Source organism: Anarhichas minor, unplaced genomic scaffold (genome assembly GCF_050575085.1).
Source record: "Anarhichas minor isolate MPS153535 unplaced genomic scaffold, ASM5057508v1 ptg000066l, whole genome shotgun sequence".
Lineage (NCBI taxonomy): Eukaryota > Metazoa > Chordata > Actinopteri > Perciformes > Anarhichadidae > Anarhichas > Anarhichas minor.
Window position 1 is genome coordinate 657,501 of NW_027466512.1, and position 27,443 is coordinate 684,943.

Sequence of the window (27,443 nt, forward strand, 5' to 3'; positions counted from 1 at the left end):
ACCAGGGCATCTATGCCTCCAGCTCCTTCCCTCCACTCAACCCCATACTGCCCAGAGAGCTGTGGGAGGAAGGCTGCCTGGAGGAAGCCGGGGACTTCCTGCAGAGACAGTTTGGCCCCCTGCTGGCCACCCGCTGGAGGGACACCAAAGAGATGGGCTGCCTGTCGACTAACGCAGCTCCGGGTGAACAGGACACCGTTTGGAGGAGGTCTCAGACCAAAGTGGGCGGACTGGACCCGATAGACCGCCCCATGGCCTTCTGCCTCCTGCAGGAGAACATGCGAGGGGTTGACATCTGCAAGCAGTTGCTGGCCTGCAACCCTCTAGGGGGAATCCCCCAGGACCGGCACTGGCGCGGCCTCTTCTGGTTTCTGGTCAACCTGAGCATCGTCAACGCCTTCATCGTGCTGCGGGAGAGCCGCAAGGACAACCCGCCGGCCTGGGTGCAGGACGGCCTCTTTACTCAGGTCAACTTCCGCAAGCGTTTGGGCAACCAGCTCGCCAAGTGTGCTCAGAACTACTTCGAGACCATGGAGATCGCCAGCTCCCGCGGGATGAGGGTGGAGGCGACTGAGGCCCCAGTTAAACAAAGACACCGGATGGGGAAAATCAGCAGCATCTCCAAGAGGTGCAAGACCTGCCATTTAAAGAACCTCCGGCATGAGAGCGTGTACGGCTGCATCGTCTGCAGAGCAAACCTGTGTAAACTGCCGAGTTGCTTCTGGGAATTTCACGGCTTGTCGCGCATAAACAAAGGTCAGTATTTTACACAGTTACTTTCAAAGGGTGAAGAAGTTTGTTTATTACTTTTTATGGTTATACACAATTAAAGATGTATGCTTGATGTTTTTTTACAGGATCAACAAGAGTTGGATTTATCAAGGACAGAATAAGGTAATATTTTACATTAAAACATTGAATTAATTTGATTTCACTTGTCTGGGTGTAGTAAAGCTTTGGCTCTCATGAACAAGTTGAGTTGAGGAGTTCAACCACATGAGCTTTGTTTTGTCAGAACTTTTTATCTCGGCAATAATATTGACATACTGTTTGTACATTTGAATCTCTTTTTTTTGTAGCGGAGAAATCACGGTGAAGGAGGTTGAGGACAACGTAGACGGGGCGATGGCGCCCGTGGAGGACCTGGACTTTTCTGACAATGAGCTGGATGACATGGATGATGACACTGAAGATGTTAAGGAAGAATTCATCAAAGAAGTAAAACGTCCGATGTCTCACCTGCCGTCAACGACCAACGGCCGCGCCCAACCGGCGACCGCCCCGTCCGCCTGTAAAGAGCGCAATGATTTCCTCACCGCCCGTCAGCTCAGGATCGCCCTCTTCGCTCTGTGCGACGGACTCCACCAAGCCTCCAGGGTGTTTTTAACCGAGACGCAGCTCATCCGATCCTGGCTGAAGGATGCCAAGAAGCGTTTGAAGTCAAATGAACGGGAGCAGAAGTTGGACGCCAACGGTGGGGACCGCATGGTGGCCTGGGTGCTGTCCATGCGCGAGCAGCAGCTTCCGATCACAGAGAGCAACCTCTTCCACAAGGCCTCCACGCTGAAGAAGAAGGGAGGTTTCAGTGACTCCTTCCGCATCTCCTACGACTGGGCGGTGAGCTTCATGCTGAAGCATCGGCTGGGCGTTCGGAGCATCGGCAGGGCGGCCACGCTGGCTCGGACTCTGCCGCTTTCCCTGGAGGCCAAGATCAAGTCCTTCAGGGATTTTACGCAGAAGGTCATCCGGGTCAACAATCTGCCGGAAAGCGCCGTGGCTGCGATGGACGAGTTGTGTCTCTTTGTGGATTTGAGGTTAGTTCAGGACAAGTCTCGCCGCTCGGATGCCCTGGAGCTCACTGGGTCATTACCTCTGGTCACCGTGTACCTGACGGTGTTAGCCGACGGTACCATGTTGCCGTCTGTGGTGCTGGCGAACCGGCAGCTTGCTGAGAAAGTCCTGCCCGAGTTTATCCTGCTGGAGGCCGGACCAGAGAGACTGTTATTAGAAGAAACCTTGGATCTCTGGACTAACAAGGTTTGGCTGAAGCACGTGTCCGGTCCAACTAGGCCCAGTAAAACAATGCTGGTCTTGGACCGACACCGGGAGCACATGGGAGATCCGTTCCTCACTTCCATCAGCGGATCGGGCACCTTGCCGGCTGTGATTCCTGGAGGCTGCTCTTTCCGTCTTCAGCCCCTGGAGATTTGCGTGAAGCCGGTTCTGCAGCACTTCCTGTTGTCACGCTGGGCAAAGTTCACCGCCGGAAACCCAAAGGAGTTGGAGGAGACGTCGCCCCACCAGCTCCAAGCGAATGTGACCCAGCAGCTGGTTGACTGGCTGGTCGAGGCCCTGACGGACTTAAACAAACTCCCGCGGCTTTGGAAGAAGTCGTTCCGCCTGACGGGCCTTCTGTCGGTGAGGAAAGAGGAGGAGACCATGAGTCCAGAGGAGATCCAGTCGGACCTCCTCAAGACCCTGACGGAGACCCTGCTGGGTCCGGAGGCTTTAGAGGACGATTACCCTGAGCTGCTGGAGCTGGAAGACGAAGAGGACACAGAGGAGGAACAAGAACAAGGACAGAAGGTATCGGAGGAGAAACATGAGGACAAAGAGGGAGAAAGAAAGGAGGTGAAACAGGACAAGGAAGAGACCAGGGAGGAGATTGAGGAGGAAGGGAAGGAAACAAAGGAGGGAGGTTGGCCAGAGGACACAGAAAAGGACACAATCAAAGGCGTGGAAGACAGGAAGGAGACAGACAAGGACAGGAAAAAAGAAGTTGAGGAGGACAGTGAGGAGGAAGGAAAGGAGACAGAGGAGGACAGGAAGGAAGTGAGCAAGGAGAGACGAGAGACCAGGATAGTGATAGGAGAGGAAGTCGGTGATGAGTGGAAGATAACGGTGAAGAGCCGGACTGACGGCGTCGAGGACGGCAGGATGGACGAAAGCTGAAGCAAAGACAGACATGAATGTCAACACACCTGTCCACAGGTGTCTCCAACAGGTGTCTGACGGGACGTTTACCGCCGGATCTCCTCCCCGAAATCTACCAAAAACCACAGAAAGTCGGGCGATGAGACAAGCAAGAAGCTGAGTTGGTCCCAAATATTTAGTTTGAACTCTTTGACTCTATTGGTCCGGTTCCGACGGGACCCTGTTCCTAGTGGACATTAAAAGAACTGCAGCTGGTTAAGTGGTTTAGAGACGAGCCAATCAGCTGATGTCCACATGCAGGAGTTATGAGTGATGCTGGTTCTCCATCTCACAGGAACAGCCATTTAGATAGTTAAGAACATCTGTGTGTCTGGGTCTTAATCCTTACACAAGACAGATTCAACAGATAAATAATGAGACATAAAGAGACATGAAGACCAAAATGTTTGTGTTCCTAAATGTTGAACTCAAAAACAAAACTCACTGAGATGTGAAACAGAAAGTCTGAGACGTTACAAACAGCTGTTGGCAATAAATCCATTGATCTTTAATTAAAGCAGCTTTTCTGATCTGTTGTCTGAAGCTGCAGCAGCTTCCTCTGAATGTTCGTGTGATGATGATGATGATGATGATGATGATGATGATGATGGGGACCAGCTCTGGAAGCTGATTGTCCGGTTCGGGAACATGTGTTAATGGATTGGATCATGTGAGCAGAACCTGGACCTGAATATTTTGATGGTACCTCCGACAGAACGGATGTTGTTGTACAGACGATGATTATGATAGATCCTCTTCCTCATTAATAAAATACAAACATCTTCAGCTTTGGATCCTTTTCTTTTTAGTTGTAGTTTTTTTAGGTGGTTTCTTCAGGAGACAACTTATAGTTCTTTAAAGTGAAGTGAAAGCTTCATTAAAGCTGCATTCTCTCTAGTGTCCACCAGGGGGCGACTCCTCTGGTTGTATAGAAGTCTATGAGAAAATGACTCTACTTCTCTCTTGATTTATTACCTCAGTAAACATTGTAAACATGAGTTTATGGTCTCAATCTCTAGTTTCAAGTCTTCTTCAATACAGCATGATGTTCATTTAGTACATTATGGTCCATTTAGAGTCAAACAGACCATAAAGCAGGGGATGCTTTAGGGGCATTAGTCACAACACAGAAGTTCACCTTTGTGCTCCGTACGTCGTTAACTTCTATGTGTAGAAGTGTTTACATGTTCTCAGTCATCTGACCATCATTTGTGGGTCTGTAGTTCTAAACTTAAAGTAGAACTACATGTGCTGCGTTGTAATATAGATGTAGCTTCTTTTACTGCAGTTATGAAAGTAACGCCACTCATGTAGTTATAACACAAAACCATCTTCTCCTAAACCTAACAGAGTATTGAACAGCTAAACACGTTCACACACACACACATATACACACACACACAAACATACATATACACATACACATATACACACACACTGACGTCAGCAGAGATCTGTTGACTGACAGTTGAAGAAGTAGAATGTCGTTAAAGTTCAGTCAGAATTAAATTCTAATTTATTTTAATTACAGTTTGAATAAACCGGTTTCTGGGCTTTAAAAGGTTAACATGTCGGTTATTTGAAGTACATGTAAGCCCCGCCCCTCTTGTCTGATTGGACTGTGTCCTGATCTCCCGGCGGTGAGACTCCTCCCTCCCACTTTTATTCCCAGTGGACCTGGTCTGAGAGAACCCAGAACCGCCTGACAGCAGAACCTGCAGGATCTGACCAGACCAGGATCTGAACCATGGGTGAGTCCTCTTTTATCTCCTTTAGCGGTCTCTCCATCACCCCTCCCTCTCCCTCTCTCTCTCTCCCAGCTGCTTAAACCTCTCTTCTCTCATGAGTGTGAGCCGGTGACCTTTGTTCTGTTCCTGTTCGCTGCAGCGCCTCGACCCTCGTTCCACTGTGAGACTCGGCTGCTCGTCTCCTAAATGAGTCTAACGAGGAGCGAAGACGTCTGTATGCTCACCATCAGGAAAATATGAATTTCATTACAAACTGTTGAGCCTGACCTGCAGAACCAAACTCAATCCTTTATTTTAATACTTTAATCGACTTTTTACGAGAAAAAAAAACTTTTAATAACTTTTTCTGCAGGAAGATTTTTATAGAAATAAACTAAAAGCAAAAAGAAGGAAAATCAAAAGTGTCCAGAGTCCAACGTGACGTCTTCAAATGTCTCGTTCGTCCAAAAGAATTCAACTAATAATCAACTCTTTTCTTTCTATTGATCGACCAATCACTGCAGCTCACAACGCTGCAGAAAACAGCGTACTGTTCCTTTAAATGGCCTGCTGTGTGAGAGTGTGTGTGAGTGTGTGTGTGTGTGAGAGTGTGTTTGTGTGTGTGTGTGTGAGAGAGTGTGTGTGTGTGTGTGTGTGAGAGAGTGTGTGTGTGTGTGTGTGTGAGAGAGTGTGTGTGTGTGTGTGTGTGTGAGAGTGTTTTTGTGTGTGTGTGTGTGTGAGAGAGTGTGTGTGTGAGAGTGTGTGTGTGTGTGTGTGTGTGAGAGTGTGTTTGTGCGTGTGTGTGTGTGAGAGAGTGTGTGTGAGAGTGTGTGTGTGTGTGAGTGTTTTTGTGTGTGTGTGTGTGTGAGAGAGTGTGTGTGTGAGAGTGTGTGTGTGTGTGTGTGTGTGAGAGTGTGTGTGTGTGTGTGTGAGAGTGTGTGTGTTATATAACACCTCCAAAGGTCACATTAGTACAAATGAATCCTTGAATTGAACGATAACAGAACCGGGTCAGTCACAGGTCTGATGTGGACCGGTTCAATAATGATGATGATGAACTAGACGATATAAAATAGATAAAATCAGTCACATGTTGCTAATTAATTCATAATTAAACATTTAAAAGTCTTTCAGAGATCGTTGGCTCTTACTTTGACTAATAGAGGTTGTACTTGTACCGGAGTACTTTCTGTGGTATTAGTACTTTAACTTGAAGGATTTGAAGACATCACAAGTATTAACTGTGGAGGCCGTAATAATACTAATTATTTCACAGTTATTATAATTACAGGTTTAATTGAGCAGCTCAGTTTAAAATACATGAACAACTCGTTTATTTGTGTACTTGTACTTTTGTATTTATATTTCACTTTATACTTTTGAAGTTAACACTTAACATCTGATCCACCTTTAAAATACAGTAAATATATCAATGAATATATAAACAACACGTGACTGATTTCTTAACGCACTTTATTATGTGTTGTGAGTTGATTGAAGTATTTTTATTTTATTCTCACAGATTGTTTTAGTTTTTTGAGATGAAACAAACTCAAATTAAAATACTTTAAATCAGCTCCACAGGAAACTATACAGTCACAAAAATACATAATAATCCTGTAATCAAATATATATATATATATATATATAATACAATATGTATATGTATATGTGTACAATGAGTATTTTTACTACATGACACTGATAATACTTGTGTACTCTTCCTGAAGTAACGTTGTGAATGAAGGACTTTTACTTGTATTAAAAGTACATGTAATGGAGTATTTTTTGTGGTACTGCTACTTTACTTGAGTATATATCACAGTACTCTTTCCCACCTGTGGAGGGCGGAGCCTGCAGGTGAGCAGGAGCTCTGCTGCATTTCTGTTTTAGAATCAATCATCAGCTCATCAATGAATGAATAACTCACTGCTGTAGAACTCACAGGAACCTGTTTCCAAACTCACTTTAGAGTTTAACTACCATATGTGTGTACTTATACTATGTACTCAGTGGGGTGGGGGGAGTACTCAGTACTTTAGTCAAATTAGTAGTAACTGTAATAACTTTATTGATCCTCAATATGTTCATCGGTTTATGAACAAACACCTGCCGAACTAAAGACGTTCATCAGCTGGACTCATTAGCTAATGTTAGCATGCTAACGTGCTAAGCTAAAGTCCCATGTGAATGAAAGCAGCAACATTCGAGGAGCGATCCAACCAATCACAGGACTCGGGGGGTCCTGGGCAGTCTCATAGTCTCTCCTGGGGGTTCTGGGTCTACTGGACCTCTTACCTGCTGGGGACGTAAACAGAGTCCAGGAGGATCCAGACCAGATGTTGGACCACCTCCTGATCTGGTCCCTTTTAGACCTGAAGGATCAGCACGAAATAAAAAAAGGAGAAGTTATGACTTTCACAGTTCTCCTAATACAGCCGGTTTAACATCTGGTCTACAAGACTCCAGACTATTGGTTTTGCCGCCATCCAAAAAATCTGAAGTTAGTAAAAATCAAAAGTTGTAAATGTTTCCGTTGAACCTTTTTTTGAACTCAGACTTTTGAGGTTGTGACTCTTGTTACGACCTCTTCACACTCCTGGAATCCTCCACCAGTTCTTCCTGAAGAGAACCACATCGTCTGCAAAGAGGTGGAGACGCATTTCTGAAAATCAAAACCATAACCCCCCTGCCCCCCCCTAAGGCTATACCTTCAGATGCTGTTGATTAAAAAGATACAAAGAGGATCGGTGACAACTTCTACGAATACAAACAAAGATCTGGATCTCAACGAACTCAGTGACCTTCTTCCTTTAATGGCGTTAGCATGCCGGTGTTGGCATAGTGGTGTTAGCATGCCGGTGTTAGCATAGTGGTGTTAGCATAGTGGTGTTAGCATAGTGGTGTTAGCATAGTGGTGTTAGCATGCCGGTGTTAGCATAGTGGTGTTAGCATTTAGCTCAAAGTAAGGGTTTTGTAGCTGTAGACTTATTTGTTATTTTGGTTATGAAATATGCTTCATATGGTGTGTTGTTGCTGCAGAGTGAGTCTTGTTTTCATTCATTTAGAGTCAAACAGACCATAAAGCAGGGGATGCTTTAGGGCGGGGCTACACAGTGATTGACAGGTCTCTACCAGAGACGTATACGGCGTCTCTACGTCACTCCTCCTCAGTCCAGATATGGTCACTTCCTGTTCACTGGTTGATAAAAACAACAAAATGGCGACGGACAAATGGTTGAAACTAGAGGCTTGAAAGCATCAGATGAATACGTCCTCTTCTTAAAGTCTGTGTGTTGTGTTTTCTCAGCCAGTTGTTCAGAATGTGGACCAGGATACCGAAGCCCACTGGACGCCATGAAAGGTGAGTCTGTCTAACTGACCACTACATCTTTGTGTGTGTGTGTATGTATATATATATATATGTATATGTATATATATATATATATATATATATATATGTATATATATATATGTATATATATATATATATATATATGTATGTATATATGTATGTATATATATGTATGTATATATATGTATGTATATATATGTATGTATATATGTATGTAGTATATATGTATGTATATATGTATGTATATATGTATGTATATATATGTATGTATATATGTATGTATATATATGTATATATATATGTATGTATATATATGTATAATTATTGAAGGCCGTCGGGAGGAGATCGTCTACCTGCCCTGCATCTACCGCAACACTGACATCCTGAAACCGGACTATCTGGCCACCGTGGACGTGGACCCGAAGTCTTCCACCTTCACTCAGGTAGAACCAGTCCTCCAGTCAACCTTCTCCTGCTTCTCCTTCTTCTTCCTCCTCCTTCAGGTTTTTCTTGGTCTCTGACCTGTAGAATCTGTTTTACTGTCTTTCTATACATAAACTCTTATTTATTTTGTACAAATAAATAAAGTCTGAGGAGCATTATCTAAATCTCCTCTGACCTGCTGTGACCTCTTGACCTCTCTCAGGTCATCCACCGGCTGCCGATGCCGAACCTCCGTGATGAGCTGCACCACTCCGGCTGGAACGCCTGCAGCAGCTGCTTCGGCGATGCCTCCAAGAAGAGAAACCGTCTGATCCTCCCGTCGCTCATCTCCTCCAGAGTCTACGTGGTTGACGTCGGGTCGAATCCCAGAGCGCCTCAGATCCACAAGGTGCTGAAGGACGCTGTGTCTTTAAATCAGCGTTGAGATGCTCCTCCTGTCATCACTGACTGTGTTGAATCAGGAACACGCTGCCGTATCTACGCCTGTGTGACGTTATGTTGAGTGTTGATGGAGCTGCTACAATGTTAGCTTAGCACAGCACCGATCGAACCAGACTCCATTCAGAAAACAAGTATTTTAAAAGTGATTTGCTTGTCGGCTTGAGCGAGAACTAACAAAACATGAATTCAGATTTTTTTAAAGTCGGCATCATTATGTAGATATTTTGGCATCTTTTTTATCCGTTTATCGTGATTAAATCTGTTCATTTAGTCTTCATACAGCTGTAGTAAACAGATGTGTGTCTTCATAGATCCAGTCAATACTCCTCCAGATGTTATGAACCAGACAAGAACATATAATATCATATAAATATCTTTAGCTTTAGCTCGACGTTAGCGGAGCGCCTCTTGTTTCTCCTGATGGATTCTGTCTCTCTGGTAAATGATGTTTCCAGACCGAACAAGAATGAGGGAAGAAGAACTTCCTGTGTTTACACAGCGGAGAGGATCAACATTAGCTTTTTGGGCTCCAACCAAAATAAGATAAAGAAGTTACTGCCCCAGAAAGCTTCAGGGTTCATTGTGTTGTTGAGCTTCAATGAATTGCATATTCGTTTTAGCAACGCTAAGACCTCTGAGGGGTCCTGGATGTGTCGAGGTTTTGGGGCGATAGGGGGGTTCCATGGGGGCCTCATAGTGGGTTAATTCAGCCCTGCTGAAAAAACTGCTGCTGTTTTCTTTAAAATTCTGAGAAATAACTCAGAATAACAGTCTGTCAGAGAGCAGGAGGAGGAGGAAGGTTCATCCTAAGTTCACTTTTGGACGATGAACACTCTGCCAGCTGTTCTTTAACAAACTTGACATTGGACTGTTTGGTGTTGTGGGAGATGAAGAATGTGTCTCTGTTGGCTGCAGCCGGTCAGCCTGCTGAGTCACTGTGGAATCATTAACCTGAGACAGCTTACAGCATGCTAACTGAGCTAACTGCTGTCGATCTGGACGGCGTTATCAGCTGTAACTAACGTGCACTAAAAAGCGAGGTGGGCCGGCTATGTGAACAAAACAAGGAGAAGCTCTGATAAGAAACACACATGAGAGAGACTTCATTCTCAGGAGGATGTAGAGACGCCGTATACGTCTCTGGGAGAGACCTGTCAATCACCGTGTAGCCCCGCCCTAAAGCATCCCCTGCTTTATGGTCTGTTTGACTCTAAATGGACCATAATTTACTAAATGAACATCATGCTGTATTGAAGAAGACTTGAAACTAGAGATTGAGACCATAAACTCATGTTTACAATGTTTACTGAGGTAATAAATCAAGAGAGAAGTAGAGTCATTTTCTCATAGACTTCTATACAACCAGAGGAGTCGCCCCCTGGTGGACACTAGAGAGAATGCAGCTTTAGCACTTGAAGCTTTGACTTCACTTTAAAGAACTATAAGGTTTTCTCCTGAGGTAGACGTTACTCCTCTAGATCTTTACATAGACTCCCTTCAGAAGAGCTTTGGTTTTGAAAGTGCTTTATGAATAAAAAAAATACTTTATTTCGACTGCATAAAGATGAAATTGTTGTGGTTCTGTTGTGTCTTCAGGTGGTGGAGCCTGTCGATATGTACTGGAAGTGCGACCTGGCGAACCCTCACACCACTCACTGTCTGGGCAACGGTCAGATCATGATCAGCTGTATCGGAGACCCGTCTGGCAACGGCAAAGGTGAGACGACCGGCAACCGTGTGACGTTAAAGACTGGTGGACGGTATCAGTGATGCACCTGCTGTCGTTCCTCTTTAGGTGGTTTCGTCCTGCTAGACGGTGAGACGTTCGAGGTGGTCGGTAACTGGGAGCACCCGGGTGAAGCCGCGCCTTTTGGATACGACTTCTGGTACCAACCTCGACACAACGTGATGATCAGCACTGAATGGGGTGCACCCAAAGCTCTGGCTAACGGTTTTAATCCCGCACATGTCAAAGAAGGTGAGTTAACAGGAAACATCAATCTTTCTTCTATCCTCCCAGTAAGACTCCAATCAGTAGCAATGGGCCTCCAGATTCTGGTCCCAGTATTGAGTCAGCACCACAGAGTTCTAGATCCCAGTAAGACCCCAATCAGTGCACCTGGGTTCTAGGTTCCTATGCCAGTACGAAACCAGTCGGTATCACAAGGTTCTTGATCCTAGAAATACTTGAGTCTTCATCACGGGGCTCTTTGTTCCACTTCCAGTAAGACATTAGGGTATATATTTCCTGGGTCCAGACCTTTGAATCTGCCCAGTTCACCAAGTTCGAGTCGATTGACATGTCTGGTATTGTGACGTAATCGAGCCAACGAGCGGAACAAGGGGGACTAACAATTAGCCAATCAGCACCATTGTGAATAAACAGAGTTAAACAAGTTGACAATTCTGTCTGATAACTAGTCAACTTCATTGGTGTTGGTGTTCCAGGACTCTACGGCAGCTCCATCCATGTTTGGGACTGGACCACCCACAGGAAGCTGCAGACCCTTGATCTGGGGGAGGAGGGGGCCATTCCCCTCGAGATCCGATTCCTTCATGACCCCGATGCCACAGAGGGCTACGTGGGATGTGCTCTGAACTCTGTGGTCTTCAGATTCTACAAAACACCAGTCAGTACCATAGGGTTCTAGATCTAAGTAAGGCTTTAGTTGGTACCACAGGGTTCTACATCCCAGAGAGACTCCAGTCAGTACCACATGGTTCTAGATCTAAGTAAGGCTTTAGTTGGTACCACAGGGCTCTAGAACCCAGTGAAACTCAAGTGAGTACCATAATGTTCTAGATCAAAGTAAGCTTAAGTTGGTACCACAGGGCTCTAGAACCCAGCTAGACTCAAGTCAGTGCTACAGGGTTCTAGGTTCTGATCCCAGGAAGACTTCAGACAGCACTGCAGGGTTCTAGGTTTGACTCCCAATACGATTCCAGTCTGTTCCACACAGTTCATAATGGATTATCTGTTCCATTTTGTGACGACCACTTACAGATACAGAGCCACAAAACTAAACTACCCTGAACTTTACACTTTTTAGCCTTTAGACGCTGAAGGTATCTCACCAACGAAACCTCAATCAAGCCAAACACATTGTCACTGAGAGCATGTTAGCATGCTGATGTTAGCATTTAGCTCAAAGCACAGAGATGATTGTGTTACTTCAGACTCGTCTGGCTTTGTGTGTCTTCAGAAAGGTGACTGGGCTGCAGAGAAAGTGATTAATATTCCCAGTAAGAAGGTAGAGGGATGGGTGCTACCTGAGATGCCTGGTAAGTCTGTCTGCATGTCTGTCTCGCTGTCTATCTCTCCGTCTGTCTGGTTGCATGACTGGTTTCCTGTCTGTCTGCGCAGGTCTGATCACAGACATCCTGATCTCGTTGGACGACCGTTATCTCTACTTCAGCAACTGGCTCCACGGTGACATCAGACAGTATGACATCACAGACAGGAGGAACCCACGATTGGTCGGCCAGGTCTGAACGTTACACCTGTCCAGTGACTAGAAGGTAAAAAGCTTCAGAGTGAGACAGCTCACATGTCTGTCTGTTCCAGGTGTTTCTGGGAGGAAGCATCGTCAGTGACGGTCCCGTCAGAGTCCTGGAAGACCCGGAGAACCAGCAGCAGCCCCGCCCACGCTTCATCCAGGTACCACAGACAGGATGAGAGAGAGACAGGAGGCTCTGAGACAGGAGGCTGTGAGACAGGAAGCTGTGAGACAGGAAGCTGTGGGACAGGAAGCTGTGAGACAGGAAGCTGTGAGACAGGAAGCTGTGGGACAGGAAGCTGTGAGACAGGAAGCTGTGGGACAGGAAGCTGTGGGACAGGAAGCTGTGAGACAGGACAGGATGGACTTGTGTCCAACATCCTTTCTTCTATCCTCTGCTTTATGATTGCTTGTTAATCTCTACCTGTCTCTCTCTCCACCTGTCTGTCTCTCAGGGGAGGCGTGTCCCTGGAGGTCCTCAGATGTTACAGCTGAGTTTAGACGGTCGGAGACTTTATGTGACGACGTCTCTCTACAGCGGCTGGGACAAACAGTTCTACCCCGAAATGGCCAAGTGAGTACTACTGTAGTATAGTGTAGTACTACTACAGCAACATACTGGACTACTACTACTGCTACAGACTGTCTGTATGTATCTCTGTCTGTCTGACTGTCTGACTGTCTCTCTCTCTCTGTCTGTCTCTCTGTCTGTGCAGAGAGGGCTCCGTGATGATGCAGATCGATGTGGACTCAGTGGATGGGGGTCTCTCTGTGAATGAGAACTTCCTGGTGGACTTCGGTAAAGAACCCGGAGGTCCGTCTCTGGCTCACGAGCTCCGTTACCCTGGAGGAGACTGTACGTCTGACATCTGGCTGTAGAGACCTGAGACCTGATCCCAACCACCTGAGACCTGATCCCGACCACCTGAGACCTGAACCAGAGACCACCTGAGACCTGATCCCGACCACCTGAGACCTGAACCAGACCACCTGAGATCTGATCCAGAGACCACCTGAGACCTGATCCAGACGCCACCTGAGACATGAACCAGACCACCTGAGACCTGATCCAGACGCCACCTGAGACATGAACCAGACCACCTGAGACCTGATCCAGACGCCACCTGAGACATGAACCAGACCACCTGAGACCTGATCCAGGTGGACACGTTCTGTTCCTCATTCATAGAACCCGAACAGGTTCCGGTTTAAATGTTCTGGTGAAACTGTTAAAAAGTTCACTGTGAGTGCGATCTGTCTTTAAAACCGACCAATCAGCTGTCAGCTTTTCAGTCTGTTAAATCAAACAAACCTGTCTGTCTGACCTGCAGCGCCCCCTGCTGCTCACTCTGTTAACAGTGTTTAAATAAAGTTCAATTTGAAGCCTCCTGTGTCTGATACACTCACCTGGAAACAAATAATATAATATAACACAACACAACACAACATAATAACATAATATAATGTAATATGTTACATAATATAATATAAAATAATATACTATAACATAATTTAATATAATATAATATAATGTAATATAATATAAAATATCATAAGATATATATATAATATAATAATACATTTTATTTATATAGCGCTTTTCAGAGTACTCAAAGACACTTTACATTAAAATCATTATATATATAAAAGCAACACACTAAAAACAAAAATACACAATATCGGTCACACATTAAAAGCAGTTTTGAACAGGTGGATTTTGATTTGAGATTTGAATGTGGAGAGGTCAGTGCAGTCTCGGATGTGTTTGGGGAGAGAGTTCCAGAGGGAGGGGGCAGATATGGAGAAGGCTCTGTCACTCCATGTCCGGTGCTTGGTCCTGAGTGGAAGAGACAGGAGGTTGGCATCAGAGGAGCAGAGCCGACGGGATGGAGTGTGGTGGTGAAGCAGGTTGGTGAGGTAGGAGGGGGCCTGATTATGGAGGGCTTTGTGAGTGAGGAGAAGGATTTTGTATTCAATCCGTTGTGGGACGGGGAGCCAGTGGAGGTTCTGGAGAACAGGGGTGATGTGGTCACGGGAGCGGGTGTGGGTGAGCAGGCGAGCAGCAGAGTTTTGGATGTACTGGAGTTTATTTAGGATTTTGGATGATGTGCCGTGAAGAATGCTGTTGCAGTAGTCGATTCTGGAGGTGATGAAGGCGTGGGTCAGAGTTTCAGCAGCAGATGAGAGTGATGGGCAGAGACGGGCTATGTTTTTTAAGTGGAAAAAGGCAGTTCTGGTGATTTGTTTGACGTGGTGTTCAAAGGAGAGGTTGCTGTCGAACATGACTCCAAGGTTGCGGATGTGTGGGGAGGGAGACAGAGTGGAGTTGTCGATGGTGAGGCAGAAGTTGTGATCGGTTTTAGTGAGGGATTTGGGACCGATGATGATCATATCAGATTTATCACAGTTCAGTTTGAGGAAGTTGGTTTGCATCCATGATTTAATGTCAGTGAGGCAGCTGGTGATAATATCATATACAAAAGAAAGAAAAGAAAAGAAACCATTTTTATTGTCATATACATATACACGAAATTTGACCTCTGCATTTGACCCATCCCTGTATATAGGGAGCAGTGGGCTGCCAATGACAGGCGCCCGGGGAGCCGGGGGTTCAGTGTCTTGCTCAGGGACTACGACACGTGACACGTCCCAGTCGAGGATCGAATCGTTGACCCTGCGGTCGCCACGGTCGCCCCCAATATAATATAGTATATATAATAATATAATATAATATAGTATAATGCAATATATATAATAATATAATATAATATAGTATAATGCAATATATATAATAATATAATAGTATATATAATAATATAATATAATAGTATATATAATAATATAATATAATATAGTATACGGAAAATAATGTAATATTTACAGTAGCAGTATAGTATAGGTACTTGTACTGTACTTGAGCATTTCTATTTTGTGATGCTTTCTACTACATGTCAGAGTAAATATTGTACTTTTACTACATTTATCTGACAGCTTTAATTAATTCACAGATTCAGATTATTAATCAACTAATAAATTATGATTTATTATTATAGATTATATAAAGTCATTAAAATGAGCTCCACCTTTAAAGTGATGAACACATTAAAGCTTCAATAATCATAATACTATAATATAAAATGTACTATTCTGCATAGTGAGTACTTCTACATTTGGTACTTTAATACTATTTTGAGGACTTTTACTTTTAACAGTATTTCTACCATATCTACAATGTTGTATTAGTACTATTACTGCTGTAAAACATCAGAATACTTCTTTCCTCTGGTTAATATATAATAATATAACTGTATATCAGGTTAATATACAAACTGTAGGAACCTGCAGTACCTGTAGATCAGACCCCAGGCCAGCAGGTGGCAGCACTGCACCAGAAACCGACCGAAAAAAGAGCAGCAGAAGAAGAAGGAGCCGCTAGCTGCTACTGTTGACATGACGATCAGAGAGCATCAATGGAGATAAACGGGACATAAAACATCGCTTCTAACGCGCTGAACGGTCACCAGGTAACACGGACTCACCTGTAAACACACACAGACATGTGACTGCACCTGGAAGAGCTCACCTGCGACTGAGATGGAGCTAGCGTTAGCTTAGCATATAATACAGCTTTAAAAAAATAAATTTAAAAAAGCCGAGCAAAGTTAGCAACAGTTGTCCAGATAGTTAGCCGGCTAATGCTAACATTAACCGGAGCTAGTAACGTTAGCTTGTTAGCTTTGGTGTGTTTAATCTCTTAAACTAACCAGCTACAGGACGATGCTAATGTTTAGTTAGCTGGTTTACGGTAGCTGCGTCTCAACTAAAGCTAAAGTTCATCCACAGTAAGCTTAGCTAAGCTAACAGTCTGTTGATGACTGAACTTTACACCTAAGAGAGTCGGAGCTAATGCTAACAACTAGCGAGCTTTAAATACAAAGCTAAGCTAAGCTAACATCAGCTGACTTCTATTTATCAAACTGCTTCTTTAAACAGAGTACCACAGTGTAGAAGTACCCTGTTAAAGTACTAATACCACAGTGTATTCACCAGAAAGACTTTAACAAAGGAAACTGGTGTTTCCTCCTAGAAGCCTCTCCTCACGAGAGGAGACTAGCGTAATGAGGTCCAATCAGAAGAGACTCCGCCCCCCCCCCCCCCCCACCCACCCACCCACCCCCTTGTGAAATGTTCAGTGGGTGGAGAGACAACTTTTTGACCTTTGACCTTTCCTCTGTTTCAGCGGATGAGGGCGGAGCTTCCCAGCGGTCACGATGGAGGACACGGAGCCGGAGCTTTCCCCCCCCGCCCCCTCTGATCAGAACAGCCCCTCCCCCGTCACCCCCCCCCTGGGTGTGATCAGCGAGGCCGTGGGCGAGCTCGGCCTGGTGATCGACACCGAGGTGGCCCAGCGGGCGTGCCGGGAGGTTCTGCAGCAGGTGAAGCTCCACCAGGTGGACGGTGATGTCGCCGACCTGCCCAGTGGGGAGGCGGAGCCTGACAAGGAGGCGGAGCCTAAACCCGAGCTACCGTTAAGCGTCCCGGTGAAACTGCCGGCGGACGACCCAGAGGGCCCGGCCCCCGGCTCGGTGAAGAGCGCCCGGCGGCGCCAGAGACACAACCCGTCCAAACAGTCGTGGCTGCTCCGCCTGTTCGAGTCCAAGCTGTTCGACGTCTCCATGGCGATCTCCTACCTGCACAGCTCCAAGGAGCCGGGGGTGCAGGCCTACATCGGGAACCGGCTCTTCAGCTTCGCCCACGACGACGTGGACTTCTACCTGCCGCAGCTGCTCAACATGTACATCCACATGGACGAGGACGTCGGGGATGCCATCAAGCCTTACGTGGTGGGTGTGGCCTGTGGCGGGGGGCGGGGCTTAAACAGGACGTCACGCTCTGATTGGACGTCTTTATGTTGAGGGTGAAAGTTAGACGAGTACAGTGATACGTACACTTAATGATTATGTATTCATTAATAATACATTAGCGAGTAGGAAGTAGACTTACTATATGACGGATGATGTGATATACATGTTTATCATTATTGTGTTTTCATACAGAACGCAGTGATCTTCTGCTTTCATTTTCATTCTGGGAGCTTATTGATAATTGTGAGCATAAATCAACGAAAGCTTTTCTTACTTCCTGCTCCGTGACCTTTGACCCCTGCGTGTTGCGTTCAGGTGCACCGCTGCAGACAGAGCATCTCCTTCAGCCTGCGCTGCGCCTGGCTGCTGGGAGCGTACTCCTCCGACATGCACATCTCCACGCAGCGTCACTCCAGAGGCACCAAGCTGAGGAAGCTCATCCTGTCCGATGAACTCAAACCGTCGGGGTCCCGGGCCCGCAGAGACCCCCTGACTCTGACGCCTTTCTGTCCGTTGGCGGCGTCCACCGGTGAGCACAGCCTGTCGCCCTCCAAACGCACACATCAGCGCTCCAAGTCGGACGCCACCGTCAGCATCAGTCTGAGCAGCAACCTGAAGAGGACGGCCAGCAACCCCAAGGTGGAGAGCAGCCAGGACGAGGTAAGACCGGCTCCTGTGGGGGTCCAGGTGGATCTGGATCTGAAGACGCAAAGATCCGACTTCAAACCACAGATTATATCATTTATTTCGTCGACGAGAAATTACGTTTTCTTTTGCGATAAAACGACAATAAAACCAATTAAAGTCATTATTTTTCAGATCATTTATTTTGCACAATTTAAACAATAAAATAAAAATAAACAAACATAACAGATGAATAATATCACAGAGCAGCAAGAGGCCTCCACCGTTATAACATTATAACATTAAACACAAAACAAGATCTTTGTGTTCAGAAGACGTTTGAACTCCTTTAGTCCCTAAAAGTAACAATTATTACCATATATATATATTTAATAACAGCCATTATGCTCATGCTGGATTTGACCTGTTGCATTAACTATGCAGACATTACATATGAAGATCAGGTAACTTTAAACATTGTGTTGACATAACTGAAGTAAACATTCACATGAGAGGAAATACGACCGACGGATTGTTTTTATTGATCAATCGATTCATTGATATAAAATACATATCAAATATTAATGTTTCATATTTGAGTCTTTTATTCAACCGTCTTCACTTGAACACAAACAGATGTAACGAGAGAATGAAGCGTGTGACAGATGACGAGTGAGTGTGAGACGCAACAACGCGTTTAATTAAATCACTGCTTTCACAGCAGCTCTCTCCCTCAACTGGAGAACTCTACATGTTATTACATGTTATTACATCACTGGATTAATATGCTATTAAATAATCAAATGTATTTTTACATCAGTGTGAGGCAACAATTTACAGATTGTAACCACAGTCGGACTGTATCTACTGTTTTTTTAGCTCCTGCTGGTTCTTCATGATAATTCATATTTTGAACTGATTCCTGTGACGCGCCGACGCTCGTTATGCAAATCAACCTGTTTTTGTAATCAATGACGTCAACGAATCCCACCAGCTCTCCTGAAACAGTTCACAGACACACATACTGTACAAAGAATCTGGACAATTTAAACTAAAACCAAGTTTTTAATGAAACAAACAAACAGAATAAAAGTGGATCCGAGTCCACATCCTCTAATCCCTCTGACCTCTGACCTCTTCAGGACAGCAGCTCCAGCTCAGACAGTCTGGAGTTTAAGACTCGTCCCGTAAGTTCACCAGCGTCATGTTCTCCCTCCAGGGTGCATTGTGGGAAATGAAGTGTGTGATGGAGGTTGTGGGTTCTGGTTCAGTGTGAGGTGAAGTCCACAGACGTCCTGCTGGTTCTGAATGAACGAACACACCTGCAGGACGTCTGTGGACTCGTCAGTGATTCTGTATGTTTCTGTTGGATCCGATCAGCTGTTTGATGGTGTGGGTGAACCAATCAGGACGCAGAGATGATGGTCATGTGTTTGTGTGTCGGGTCTGTTATTTATGTTAATATCTTCATCATACCAACAGGACGACATGTGATCGGATCAATATCAGTAGATACACACTTTGATATTCATGTTGGTCAGGTGACCTCCAGTCACAGCTGAGTGAGACTTTAACCACCAACACAGGTTAATATCTCTCTCTCTCTCTCTCTCTCTCTCTCTCTCTCACACACACACACAGCCGGTGCGTCTGGCTCCTCAGAGGGAGTTCATAAAGTCTCTGATGGGGATCGGTAAGCGTTTGGCGACGCTGCCGACCAAAGAGCAGAAGACTCAGCGGCTGATCTCAGAACTGTCGCTGCTCAACCACAAGCTCCCGGCTCGAGTCTGGCTGCCGACCGCGGCCTTTGACCACCACGTGGTGCGAGTGCCCCACACTCAGGCTGTGGTGCTCAACTCCAAAGACAAGGTGAGAGACTCACACGCGTATTTACATATATAATATATATATATTGTAGCGTAGGTTTCTCTCACAACTCTTCCAAATACACGTTGGGCTCCAGACGGGAGAATAATAAAATTCCACCCCGTCAATTTGCATAAAAGATTATGACTGCGAACAGTTGGAGAGATAATTAACCTGACTAGCCTGCTAACCCGGCTACAAAACGTAAAGTAGGCAAAAATCAACCAATTTCATTTAAGTCAATTATATTTTACTCAACAAACATAACGCAAATCAAAACAGATAATTTCTTTCTAAACACAGAATTATACACACAAAGGTTCATTAAATCAAATACACCACATGACCAAGTCCAGATATAGAAATCAAAATGTCCATTTAATAACAAAAATGTATGAGGACTCCAGGTAAATGTCAATAGTTTATGGTTAAGTGATGAGGTGTGAGTGGCATGCGTGTGTGAGTGTGTGTGTTGGTTGGGGGGGTAGTTCCATTCCAAGCTAAGGGAATATATGACAGTTAATTTCAGCTCAGTTCAGTTTATGTGAGTCCCGTTCAGTTTATTCCAGGGTGTGTAAGGGTGCTGGGAGAATAAGAAGGAAAAGCCTGGAGAGTTTCATGTAAAGGGACTTATCTTGATGAGGCCCCAAACTGGCCCAAGCTGTAGCAGAATATTATTCCTAGTTCCACCACCTGCTCCCGGGATCAGCACACCTCCAGTAAGGCCTGGTCCTCCAAGAAAGCTCCGTTTATTCAGTCGGTTCATGGATCCTTGCTGCTCCGGTTTAGTTTTGTCTTTGTCGACATTTTCTTATTTAGCGTTCAGGTCCAGAAACTGAATCACTTTCAGTAACTCCATTAAAACTCTCACTCCTCTCTTTTTGCTCCTCCATGCAGCTTTGGCTGGTTGATTAGTTTTTTCCCTTTCCCCAGCTCACAGGTGTGTCTCATTTATAGCCTCTCTTGCCCCACCTTCTTTTCCTGTCAGGTTGGAAAAGGGCTATTCTGTGCATTTCTGTTCTGCTACACTCTTCCCCCCTTGACAAGACCACGCTCCGTGGTGGCTCAGAGATTGAGATTTTCATATTTCCCGAAGACTATCAGTCTGGGAAGCCAAGGAAATCTTCCTCTGAGCTTTCCTGTAGGATGTCGAGTATTTTATTTGTTTCCATGAGTTCCAAGTCCTCAGCACTAGGGTAGAAGGGTTTAAGGTTGCAAACATGCATAGTCCTTATATCCTGTCCGGTATCCTCCAAAACAACTTGGTAGTTTAGTGGCCCAAGCTGTTGAACTACTCGGTAGGGACCTTTCCACTTTTTGGCCAGCTTGGCTGTGAATTTGTCCTTGGCACTTGACTGAGGGAAATTTCGAACCCACACTCTTTGTTTGGGTTTGAAATCCAGTGTGCGGTGGTTTTTGTCGTAGGGGGGAAGAATATATATTATATATATGAAAAATGTAAATTAAATACAGCCGTGACATCACTCTTGCCAGTCTCTTCGTGTTGACCTCTGTGACCCCCCCCCTCAGGCTCCGTACCTGATCTACGTGGAGGTCCTGGAGTGTGAGAACTTCGAGACATCCAGCGTTCCGATCCGGATCCCGGAGAACCGCATCAGGAGCACCCGTTCCGTGGAGAACCTGCCGGACTGCGGCATGACGGCGGACCAGAGAGCCGGCAGCTTCTCCACGGTGCCCAACTACGACAACGACGACGAGGCCTGGTCCGTGGACGACATCGGGGAGCTGCAGGTGGAGGTGAGACAGAACTCTTAGATTCATGTTTAGGAAGAACCAAAGGGGGCCGAGGACGGAGCCTTGAGGAACACCACAGGTGTTTTAATGAATACGCTGTCGTTCCTTCCTGCAGCTCCCAGAGATCCACACCAACAGCTGTGACAACATCAGCCAGTTCTCAGTGGATAGCATCACCAGTCTGGAGAGCAAAGAGCCGGTGTTCATCGCTGCTGGAGACATCAGGTATACTCACAGTACACATGGTTCATATTTAATACTCAACCTCAGTTTAATTCTACAGGTTAACGTTAACCATCACAGTGTCAATAAAGTTTTACTGACAGTAAAATCTGTGTTTCTAGTCTCTGATCTCTGATAATGTTACATTGAAAACAACAAATCAGTGTTTAAACGAACAGGAGGAGAGCTAGTAACGTTAGCAGCACTGCTAACGGCTAACGTTAGCAGCACCGCTGTATCTGTTAATATGGATCATCAATGATCAATAATTAGTATCGGGGTCATAAAAACGTGATCAGGAATCTAAATATATTTTCTCCTTTTGTGAACATCAGTAGATATGATCTCTGACCTGGATCCTGGATCAGATTATCAAACACTCAGAACACATAAAGGATTCAAACTTCTTCTCTTCACACATGTAAAAACACCTGGAGACGCGATCCGGCAGACAGTTTCTTTCTGTAGATAAGTTAAGTCAGTGAGTTAAGTCTACTTCTGAAAACAACAATACATGATCAGTATGTATTTAGCGCTGTCCTCTCTCTGCATGTTGTAGGCGGCGTCTGTCGGAGCAGCTGGCTCAGGCTCCCACCACGTTCAAACGGGACCCTGAAGACCCGTCAGCTGTGGCCCTGAAGGAGCCCTGGGAGGAGAAGGTCCGGTAAGTGAAGCTCTGGGTGGAGGTGATGGTGGTGGTGGTTTTCTTATTTAATTGACAGTAGTGTTTATTTCTGACTCTAAATTTTTGACTGTATTGTACATTTCAGACTGTAGTGGTGTCTATTTCAGACTGTAGTGGTGTACATTTCAGACTGTAGTGGTGTCTATTTCAGACTGTAGTGGTGTCTATTTCAGACTGTAGTGGTGTATATTTCAGACTGTAGTGGTATCTATTTCAGACTGTAGTGGTGTCTATTTCAGACTGTAGCGGTGTCTATTTCAGACTAGTGGTGTATATTTCAGACTGTAGTGGTATCTATTTCAGACTGTAGTGGTGTCTATTTCAGACTGTAGCGGTGTCTATTTCAGACTGTAGCGGTGTCTATTTCAGACTGTAGTGGTGTATATTTCAGACTGTAGTGGTATCTATTTCAGACTGTAGTGGTATCTATTTCAGACTGTAGTGGTGTCTATTTCAGACTGTAGTGGTGTCTATTTCAGACTGTAGCGGTGTCTATTTCAGACTGTAGTGGTGTATATTTCAGACTGTAGTGGTATCTATTTCAGACTGTAGTGGTGTATATTTCAGACTGTAGTGGTATCTATTTCAGACTGTAGTGGTGTCTATTTCAGACTGTAGCGGTGTCTATTTCAGACTGTAGCGGTGTCTATTTCAGATTGTAGTGGTGTCTATTTCAGACTGTATATGATAACTGACTGTGTGATCCCCTGCAGGAGGATCAGAGAAGGATCTCCTTACGGTCACCTTCCTCACTGGAGGCTTCTGTCTGTCATTGTTAAATGTGGAGACGACCTGAGACAGGAGCTGCTGGCCTTCCAGGTGCTGCAGCAGCTCAAGGTAACGCTTTGACATCACCAACGTCACGTGATCCAGTCATGTAATTTGGTGTAAAGTACTGACGTATATAACTCCTCCTCCTGCAGTCTATCTGGGAGCAGGAGCGGGTCCCCCTCTGGATCAAGCCCTATAAGATCCTGGTGCTGTCGTCAGATAGCGGGATGATTGAGCCGGTGATGAACGCCGTATCCCTCCACCAGGTGAAGAAGCAGAGCCAGCTGTCTCTGCTGGACTACTTCCTGCAGGAGCACGGAGCTCCGACCACCGAGGCCTTCCTGTCCGCTCAGAGGAACTTCGTCCAGAGCTGTGCCGGATACAGCCTCATCTGTTACCTGCTGCAGGTCAAGGACAGGTGAGGCCATGACGTCACCTCCTCTTCACTCACAGAGATTTAACCCTGCGGTTCTGTAACCCCTGACCCTGTCCTCGCAGGCACAACGGGAACATCCTAATGGACGCCGAAGGTCACATCATCCACATCGACTTCGGCTTCATCCTGTCCAGCTCTCCCAAAAACCTTGGCTTCGAAACGTCCGCCTTCAAACTCACCACCGAGTTCGTGGATGTGAGTTCAGGTTTTCATCTAGTCGTGACTGAGGAGGTTCTAAGGTTACTTTATGGGTTCTAGTGGTCACTGTGGAGGTTCTACAGTTTATTTAGGAGGTTTTATTGGTCACTGAGGAGGTTCTAAGGTTCCTGTAGGAGGTTCTAGTCATCACTGAGGAGGTTCTAAGGTGTGTGTGTCTCTCTCAGGTGATGGGCGGTCCAGATGGAGACATGTTTAACTACTACAGGATGTTGATGCTTCAGGGTCTGATAGGAGCCAGAAAACACATGGAGAAGGTTCTACAGATAGTGGAGATCATGCAGCAAGGTAACACACACACACACACCTACTCACATACACTCACACACACCTCTACCAGGTGCTAACATGCCCCCCCCCCCAGGAACCCAGCTGCCCTGCTTCCACGGCTCCAGCACCATGAGAGGTCTGAAGGAACGGTTCCACATGAGTCTGACGGAGGAGCAGCTGCAGCTGTTAGTGGACCAGCTGGTGGACGGATCCATGAGGTCTCTGACCACCAAGCTGTACGACGGCTTCCAGTACCTCACCAACGGGATCATGTGACCTGATGAGGTCATCACGAGGTCATGTGACCCACGAAGAGACTGATGACCCTCCTGTTTTATACCTGGACCTCAGAGACCATGAGCCTTCCTCTGCTGGTCCTCCTCCTCTTCTTCTTTTATTCCACTTTTTCTTCTTCCTGTTGTTTCTTCTTCTTCTTCTTTTTCCATATTTGGGCAGATGGCCCTGATTGGCTGCTCAACCGGACTCTTAGCCAATCAGAGAGCAGACGCAGTTCTTTTAGGTTGAAATGTGAACACTCAGCAGGTAGTCTGTTACCGTGGAGACGGATTGTTTATTCATGTTTTATCTGTTCAGCTGTAAAAACACTGAAAACAGTTAATAAATAACTTTGTGTCAGAAAGTAATTCTTTAATCTGTCATACTTTTTGTTAAGAACTCAAATAAACGTCTTTATATATTCGTATGTTGCACATAGAAGGATATTCACCGTTGAATAGAAACATGATAAAATATAGAAATATGGTGAATAAACATACAAATAAGAGTTTATTAAACACGTTTATTATTAAAGTGTCAAGTGTATATTAATAGGGAAAGAATAAATAGTCCTGTGGATGTCAGAGGGTCCTTCAGGGTCCTTGAAGAGAACAAGTCCTGGAGGGACGGCAGACTGCAGCCGATCACCCTCTCAGCAGAGCGGATGATGCGCTGCAGCCTGAACTTGTCCTTGGCAGTGGCTGCAGCGCACCAGACCGTGATGGAGGAGCAGAGGATGGAGATGGTGAGATCTTGTAAGGACCTGGGTGTTCACTTGAACAATAAACTGGACTGGACTGACCACATACATGCACTCTATAAAAAGGGTCAGAGCAGACTATCTGCTGAGGAGACTCAGGTCTTTGGAGCGCAGGGAGCTCTCCTGAGGACCTTCTTCTTCTTCTGTGGTGGCATCAGCCATCTTCTATGGAGTGGTCTGCTGGGGCAGCAGCATCTCGACAGCCGACAGGAACAGACTCAACAAACTCATCAAGAAGGCAGCAGTGTGCTAGGTGTCCACTGGATACGGTGGAGGTTGTTGCCGGCTGGGTGTCATCGGTTATGCCGATGACACCCAGCTGGTCTTGTCATTTCCCCCCGGGGACACTCAAGTGGAGGCACGCATCGCTGCGTGCTTGGCTGACATCTCGAAGTGGATGACGACACACCACCTCAAGCTTAACCTGGACCAAACCGAGCTACTGTTCCTCCCGGGGAAGGGTTGCCCGCACCGAGACCTGTCCATCACCATTGATGATACCGTGGTGACGCCAACTCAGACTGCGAGAAACCTGGGTGTGACCCTGGATGACCAACTGTCGTTCTCAGCAAACATTGCATCGGTTACACGCTCCTGCAGATTCCTGCTCTACAACATCAGGAGGATTCGCCCCTTCCTCACTGATGAGACGGCGCAGGTGCTAATCCAGGCTCTTGTCATCTCCCGCCTGGACTACTGCAACTCACTACTTGCCGGAGCCCCGGCGCTGGCCATCAGACCTCTGGAGCTTGTCCAGAAAGCTGCAGCTCGCCTGGTGTTCAATCGCCCCAAGTTCTCCCACACAACTTGCCTTCTCCGTTCTCTACACTGGCTACCTGTAAGAGCCCGCATCCAGTTTAAGACTCTGGTGCTAGCCTACAGGGCAGTGAAAGGAACAGCTCCTTCCTATCTCCAGGCCATGGTCAAGCCCTACACCCCGGCCCGACCACTTCGCTCTGCTGCCTCGGGGCGACTGGTTGCCCCGTCGCTCAGAGGTCCCTGCGGCCGATCGACCCGGTCGCGGCTGTTTTCTGTCCTGGCCCCTCAGTGGTGGAATGAACTCCCCACTGACGTCAGGACGGCAGAGTCGCTGCCCATCTTTCATCAGGCTGAAAACTCACCTCTTCAAGAAGGCCTACCCTTCCGCTTAGCACTTACCTAGCATCTACTGTATTCATACTAGCTTATTGCACTTATTGTTTTTATATTAGCTTGTGGCACTTATTGCATTCCTTTGTTTCTGCACTGTACGTTGGCTCTGGTTTATGCTCTTAGATGCTTGTTTGAGGTAGGGACATGCACTTATTACTTCTGGTGACTAGTTCTCTCGAAAACCGATGTTGAATACACTTATTGTAAGTCGCTTTGGATAAAAGCGTCTGCTAAATGACTGTAATGTAATGTAAATGTAATGTAATGTTGCCTTCATGCTGTTGGCTCTGTAGGCGGACTGCAGGGGGTCCAGGAGAGACTCAGTGAGGGTTTTAAGGTTGGACAGGACCAGACGCTCAAAGGACTTCATGACCACAGAGGACAGGGCGACGGGCCTGTAGTCATTCAGTCCGGTGGTCCTTGGGAGGCATGGGGCGGGGGGGGGAGCACCTGGTGGTCTGGAGCTGGTGGATCGGGTCAGGACTGTCCCATTGTCTTTCAAAACGACAATAGAGGCCAAATCCCAACGTCCCCCTTACGGACTCACGGACTTTGAGGCGCTCCCGCGAAGTCCGTGAGGGTTTAGTTCTGTCCCACTGTCACATCATCCAGTGTTTGAGGCTCTCGCAGACATGTCGAGCCATTTATGAACCCTTACCGTAACTTAGCCTCAGGGAATTACCCACAAATCATTGCAATGTGATGTTAAACACGGGGTAGCCAGTGGACGCATGGAGACGTAAACAAAGAGGACGGATCACGTGTGTTCAGCCTGTCATAATACATTTACTCAGAAACATTAAGGGTTAAAGATGGAACAACAAATAAACATGAAATCAGAAGATATTTATTTATTTATTCATCAAATATTTGATTTTATCAAATATTTTATATATTATAAAATAAATACCCACAATTATACATCATATTTATTGTAGTTTTCATGGTAACGTGATATGTTGCAGCAAAGTGCTGTCCCGTTCATATTTACACCATCTCAAGCCCTCACAGTCTCACACTCACCACTCACCAGGTGACCTCAGCAAGTCCTTGAGGGTTCAGGGTTTGAGGATTTAGGGGGGACATTGGGATTTGGCCGAAAACTCGT

At 45.9% G+C, this 27,443-nt stretch overlaps 5 protein-coding genes across 9 annotated transcripts in view; 4 read left to right on the forward strand and 1 right to left on the reverse strand.

Moving 5' to 3' along the window:
• Window positions 1–3,759, forward strand: part of LOC142934087 (uncharacterized) — a 5,975-nt gene extending 2,216 nt beyond the window's left edge. For both annotated transcript variants that reach the window (XM_076078486.1, XM_076078487.1), the window contains exons 2-4: window positions 1–756; window positions 858–894; window positions 1,080–3,759. The exon at window positions 1–756 is cut by the window's left edge and continues 897 nt beyond it. In XM_076078486.1, the coding sequence (XP_075934601.1) occupies window positions 1–756; window positions 858–894; window positions 1,080–2,952 (2,666 nt within the window). In that variant the 3' untranslated portion in view covers window positions 2,953–3,759. The remainder of the gene's footprint in view (window positions 757–857; window positions 895–1,079) is intronic.
• Window positions 1–13,825, forward strand: part of selenbp1 (selenium binding protein 1) — a 23,174-nt gene extending 9,349 nt beyond the window's left edge. The window contains exons 2-13 of one of the 2 annotated variants that reach the window (XM_076078489.1): window positions 4,646–4,724; window positions 8,011–8,064; window positions 8,386–8,498; window positions 8,702–8,887; window positions 10,537–10,657; window positions 10,736–10,918; window positions 11,389–11,570; window positions 12,144–12,222; window positions 12,305–12,426; window positions 12,506–12,598; window positions 12,893–13,011; window positions 13,154–13,825. In XM_076078489.1, coding sequence (XP_075934604.1) covers window positions 4,721–4,724; window positions 8,011–8,064; window positions 8,386–8,498; window positions 8,702–8,887; window positions 10,537–10,657; window positions 10,736–10,918; window positions 11,389–11,570; window positions 12,144–12,222; window positions 12,305–12,426; window positions 12,506–12,598; window positions 12,893–13,011; window positions 13,154–13,316 — 1,419 coding nt within the window. In that variant the 5' untranslated portion in view covers window positions 4,646–4,720 and the 3' untranslated portion in view covers window positions 13,317–13,825. Of the gene's footprint in view, window positions 1–4,645; window positions 4,725–6,457; window positions 8,065–8,385; window positions 8,499–8,701; window positions 8,888–10,536; window positions 10,658–10,735; window positions 10,919–11,388; window positions 11,571–12,143; window positions 12,223–12,304; window positions 12,427–12,505; window positions 12,599–12,892; window positions 13,012–13,153 lie in introns of those variants that run through there. The other variant, XM_076078488.1, reaches the window with a different exon arrangement.
• A 178-nt stretch (window positions 13,826–14,003) lies between these two features.
• On the reverse strand, window positions 14,004–16,523 carry LOC142934035 (uncharacterized). Of its 2 annotated transcripts, XM_076078388.1 has the most exons (4): window positions 16,485–16,523; window positions 15,977–16,026; window positions 15,786–15,879; window positions 14,004–14,895 (listed from the first exon to the last, which is right to left on the reverse strand). In XM_076078388.1, the coding sequence occupies exon 4, from the start codon at window positions 14,868–14,870 to the stop codon at window positions 14,121–14,123; it is 750 nt and encodes a 249-aa protein (XP_075934503.1). In that variant the 5' UTR covers window positions 14,871–14,895; window positions 15,786–15,879; window positions 15,977–16,026; window positions 16,485–16,523; the 3' UTR covers window positions 14,004–14,120. The 2 variants fall into 2 exon arrangements, with proteins under 2 accessions (XP_075934503.1, XP_075934502.1); XM_076078387.1 differs by having other exon boundaries at window positions 15,786–16,515.
• Window positions 15,832–24,791, forward strand: pi4kb (phosphatidylinositol 4-kinase, catalytic, beta). Of its 2 annotated transcripts, XM_076078385.1 has the most exons (13): window positions 15,832–15,961; window positions 16,678–17,281; window positions 17,618–17,962; window positions 19,069–19,113; window positions 19,568–19,795; window positions 21,323–21,550; window positions 21,663–21,772; window positions 22,329–22,433; window positions 23,168–23,291; window positions 23,378–23,643; window positions 23,724–23,856; window positions 24,045–24,165; window positions 24,242–24,791. In XM_076078385.1, exons 2-13 carry the CDS (start codon window positions 16,709–16,711, stop codon window positions 24,421–24,423), a joined length of 2,460 nt encoding a protein of 819 aa, XP_075934500.1. In that variant the 5' UTR covers window positions 15,832–15,961; window positions 16,678–16,708; the 3' UTR covers window positions 24,424–24,791. The 2 variants fall into 2 exon arrangements, with proteins under 2 accessions (XP_075934500.1, XP_075934501.1); XM_076078386.1 differs by lacking the exon at window positions 19,069–19,113.
• Window positions 24,792–25,144: 353 nt separating this feature from the next.
• myo1eb (myosin IEb) overlaps window positions 25,145–27,443 on the forward strand; it is a 28,302-nt gene continuing 26,003 nt past the window's right edge. Inside the window, exons 1-2 of the mRNA XM_076078397.1 lie at window positions 25,145–25,436; window positions 26,629–26,762. Coding sequence (XP_075934512.1) covers window positions 25,145–25,436; window positions 26,629–26,762 — 426 coding nt within the window. The remainder of the gene's footprint in view (window positions 25,437–26,628; window positions 26,763–27,443) is intronic.

What these genes read in the sequence shown, in the direction of transcription:
- pi4kb (XM_076078385.1), top strand. Translation starts at nt 16,709, where the DNA reads ATGGAGGACACGGAGCCGGAGCTTTCCCCCCCCGCCCCCTCTGATCAG. An exon ending in TGGAGTTTAAGACTCGTCCC is followed by an intron (nt 19,114 to 19,567) that starts GTAAGTTCACCA and finishes ACACACACACAG; the next exon opens with CCGGTGCGTCTGGCTCCTCA. An exon ending in TGCTCAACTCCAAAGACAAG is followed by an intron (nt 19,796 to 21,322) that starts GTGAGAGACTCA and finishes CCCCCCCCTCAG; the next exon opens with GCTCCGTACCTGATCTACGT.
- LOC142934035 (XM_076078387.1), bottom strand. Translation starts at nt 15,889, where the DNA reads ATGTCAACAGTAGCAGCTAGCGGCTCCTTCTTCTTCTGCTGCTCTTTT. An exon ending in GCCTGGGGTCTGATCTACAG is followed by an intron (nt 14,896 to 15,785) that starts GTACTGCAGGTT and finishes TATTATCACCAG; the next exon opens with CTGCCTCACTGACATTAAAT.